Source organism: Tigriopus californicus, chromosome 6 (genome assembly GCF_007210705.1).
Source record: "Tigriopus californicus strain San Diego chromosome 6, Tcal_SD_v2.1, whole genome shotgun sequence".
NCBI lineage: Eukaryota > Metazoa > Arthropoda > Copepoda > Harpacticoida > Harpacticidae > Tigriopus > Tigriopus californicus.
Window position 1 is genome coordinate 8,755,764 of NC_081445.1, and position 4,066 is coordinate 8,759,829.

Here is a 4,066-nt window from a genome sequence, read left to right on the forward strand (position 1 = left end):
CTACTGTACTTTGATATTTCTTTGTGCCCCTTAAATAATGCCTGCCTTTTATGCAAACTTCCTAATAAGAAGAAATTTAAACTCTACAAAAAGATAACTCATTCATTTCTCACCAATGCCGCCTGATGTTTTTTGTCAAATGTATGGGTTTAGACAAAATTATCAATTGTCCATCCAAGATATTCTAATATGTTAACACTTATGTACATGCACTTTTATTGCTTATTCCATACATTTTTTTATATTTTGTCAGTATACATTACCCATCAATTGATAAAATGACTCTTGATGATTTTCTATCTATGTGTGGTTTTGAGCCAATTTTACGCAATATTTCACCAATTTCAATCGAAAAACAATTTGATTGTTTTTGATTAATTTGATGTTCATTATTCTTCTGACTTTCAAGATTAATTTAGAAATATTTAGTATATGGACGGAGTTGTATATCAAGGAGATCATTATTTAATTAAAAACACCTTAAGGTACTATGCAGTACGGATAATCTTGTTTTATTCATACTGGAGTTAATGTCTTGATTCAATGCAATGGCCTAAGTTGGCGGTGAGGGGAAATCCGTGTCGTTTCCTCTCTTTAGAGTCCCTGGATTGTTTGACGTCACCGCTTCAAATTAATGCATATTTCATGAAGAAGGTATTCCCTTACTCATTCGTGTCAGGTATAATCATGCACCTAATATATCTCCATTGGTTAAAATCAATATCAGCTGTGCCACAATGTCCGTCAAATATAAAGGTAACGAATGGTTCTCCTCAACTTAAGAAAAAAAGTATTTAATCCTTAAAATATCCATTTCTTCACAGCACGACCTTGCCGTGCCATAAGGCGGTTCTCAGTGAAGGACCTTCCCATAACCCGTCTGGAGCTGTTGGAATCATTGTACACACACACTTTCGATAACTTCTATATTGAGTACAATGGGTACTTTTCTAATTGCTTGGTTCAGAATTGCATCGCTCTTTACCACATAGGGGGGTCCAAGGAAAAGTTCCAATCGTTTGTGGAACACTACATCTGCCAATTGGAACCCTTGCATGGACCGACCAGACAAAAACAGGATCTGGGACTCAACTTTCAGGAAGTCACGTTGAAAGAACTCCAAGGTTTGCTCATTTTGTTGGTATTAATTGTAGAAAGCTAAGCCATGTGCTGAGGCCTAAGCCTACAGTACTTGGTTTGAAACTCACATCAGAATCTATTAGAATTATTTTTGGTAATATTTAAGTAAATTCAAAATTTCAAATATACGCTTTCAAAAAGATGTCTGGAGATGCACTGATAGCATTGCCTCTCTGAAAACCTTGTTCTATTTGTCCATACCAAACCCATGGCAAATTCTAAAAGCTAATAAGCTTTATAAAAAGTAAATTATCTTGGTTATTTCAAAGTCAATTCAAATTTTTGCCATTGCTTTTTTCATCCCAAATTTTGCACAAAATGTACGTATTGCTTCTAAAAATGTGCCTTAATAATGGTCTTGTAAATTCGATATCGCAAAACTGCCTTGAATGATTTTGATGCCCAATTGCAGGAAGAAGAGGTGGCTACTATAAAATCAGAAAACATTACCACGTCATCCTAGCCAATAAGTACGACGACAATTTGGATGAGTTCCTCCGATCTGAGTTTCCCGCCCTGATTTTGGGTATATCAGCCATTCACGCCGTTGAAATTGTGGGATATGCCTATTCCATCAACTCATCTGAGCTGGTTTGCGACGGTCTGGCCTATCTCTATCATTCATATTCACCCATTGTCCTGAAGAAGGAACATAATTGGTTAAAATTCGGATTGGGAAACTGGCCAACACTGGAGGTGTTGGAGAAAATAGGCGGGGATTTTGAATTGAGCAACTTCATTCTGAGGAGACGGCGAAGCTCCTCGGGGGACGTCTTGAGGCAACAAATCGAAATGAACCAAACAGACTTGCAACTTTATCTCAAGGTGAATTTATGTGAATCTCTGAATCTCTAAGGTAAAGCTTGCTACAGACTTTGACCAATCCATGAGTAGTCAAAAGTAAAATGACGTGGGTGGATCGGCCAATATTCTCAACGAAATTCTATTGATCACAATTATACGAGTATTTTGAAAAACCAAAAGTACAATCAAATTGCTAATAACTAAGGATGAGCAAAAAGTGCATATTGATGAGGCTAATTATGCAAGCAAAAGTGCATTAGAAATCGCCAATAATGCAAAAAAATGCAAAAAAACTTTTTAAAACTGCTGGGATACCGATCCGGTAGCGGTAAGGAAGTCCGCAAAAAAAATTGCTCCTGCTTGTTCAAATACAAGGGGTACAAACGACTAAGCATGGGAACACAGGTCAAACAATGACCAAAGCTTGATATTGACTTTCAATCTCTGGCTTACTACTTTATAATATGTTGATCTATGCCTCATAGAACCTTGTCAACGCCATTTCTGACAATTTGGGGGGGTTGTAGAATTGTCCTTTCCATTAAGCCGGGGAAGCGCACTCTGCTTCGTCTAGGTGCGGACAAACAAACTTAGAAACGAGAGAATAGGCTCTAAGACGCCAGACTTTGTCAAGAGTTTATTAAACGAACAATTTATTGCCAAAGTACTTTGACAAAATGAATAGGCCATAAACTCTTCTGGAAGCTGTTTACATCCATTCCGAGGAATTGTGACATATAAATAATCATTTTACTGGATATTTTATACTGTGCGATTGATAACGCTCCAAAACTTTCGGAATCATCATTTCCAACAAAATAGTACTAGGAAAAGTCCACTTTCACAATTTTTTGGTGAATGATATTAAAAACATCACTATTTCTAAACTCACAATTAGATTTTTAGCACAATCTCATGGAAAAAGATGCTGATGAAACGTCGCTGGTATGCTTCTACTTTACATATTTTTTTTGATGTGTTTATAACTACACCCTTATAGGCCTCTCAAAACGGTTGTTGGTGTAATTATGTTGTTAGAATAGATCAGCGATAAGTTGTCCAGCGAAAAATACATTATCAAAGTCAAGCATGTAAGAGCGTATTCTTTTTATTTCTGTTTGTTTGTCCGTAATGAGAGGAGAATGAAAAGGATTGTTGCCAATTTATCTGCACAGTCTCAGAAGAATGCCCCACATTGGCATCAAGATCATTAATAAGAGATGGGTATGAGGACCATTGCTTTGCCAAAATGCTATTTTCTGCAGTTTGATCAAAAGAGACGGATGTTTTGTCAATTTTTCCCAGAAGCTGTGAAGGCAAATGTATGAATGAACAAATCCAAAGAAATAAGAGAAAAAGAATCGTGGGAACTAGATTCCGTGAAACATAGATAAATATATAAGGAAATTCTTGAGAGAGCTGGCTTGACAGGCCAATGTCGAATATCGCTATCCCTTTTACAAGACTACACACCAGACTCCCACAACTCCTTGATGGGCTCTTAGGGGCAGGTGATTCACAGTACCCTGTGAAAGGAGAGGGACTTTGATGACTGAATAAAAAATCAATTTATTTTTAGTCAAGAGTTGCTGATTATTCAAATAAAAGTGCAAATATGATGAAGCACGTCAAACATGCCAAAAAACTGCAAAATAACCAATCATGCAAAAAAATCTGAACTTTTGCACATTCTTACTAATGTCGACTGTAATCGATAGGGCGGATTTGAAAGTGATGATTTAAGCCCTGAAATGTCATTTGGTAGCGTTGGCAGGTTTAGGCAAGAACACCAGAGCAAGGAAACGCCAGTTTTTTGTGATCACCAAACCTTTCCCGACAAGTAAGGCCTAAGCTTTTGCCGCTGAAATTTTTCAATGTCAATTATTGGCCAAAGTATTGAACAAAATGTATGACTGATATCATTTTCTTAACCATTAATTGTTATACATCAAACCAACCATGTAAATATTTTTAAAATGACTTTTAACATGTCTTAAAATACAACTAAAAAGTGCTAATTGTGATTTCATGAAATGGCAAGAATTTGCTCTAAACACAACGAGTTAATACTTTTTTGTTAATAATATTATTTGTAGAAAATTGGTCCAGAAACATCTTGATC

At 36.3% G+C, this 4,066-nt stretch overlaps 1 protein-coding gene across 1 annotated transcript in view; it reads left to right on the forward strand.

Annotated features, from left to right (window-relative positions):
* Positions 1-612: 612 nt before the first annotated feature.
* The window catches only part of LOC131882572 (uncharacterized), a 6,076-nt gene continuing 2,622 nt past the window's right edge, over positions 613-4,066 (forward strand). The window contains exons 1-3 of the mRNA XM_059229762.1: positions 613-756; positions 825-1,124; positions 1,553-1,965. Coding sequence (XP_059085745.1) covers positions 738-756; positions 825-1,124; positions 1,553-1,965 — 732 coding nt within the window. The 5' untranslated portion in view covers positions 613-737. The remainder of the gene's footprint in view (positions 757-824; positions 1,125-1,552; positions 1,966-4,066) is intronic.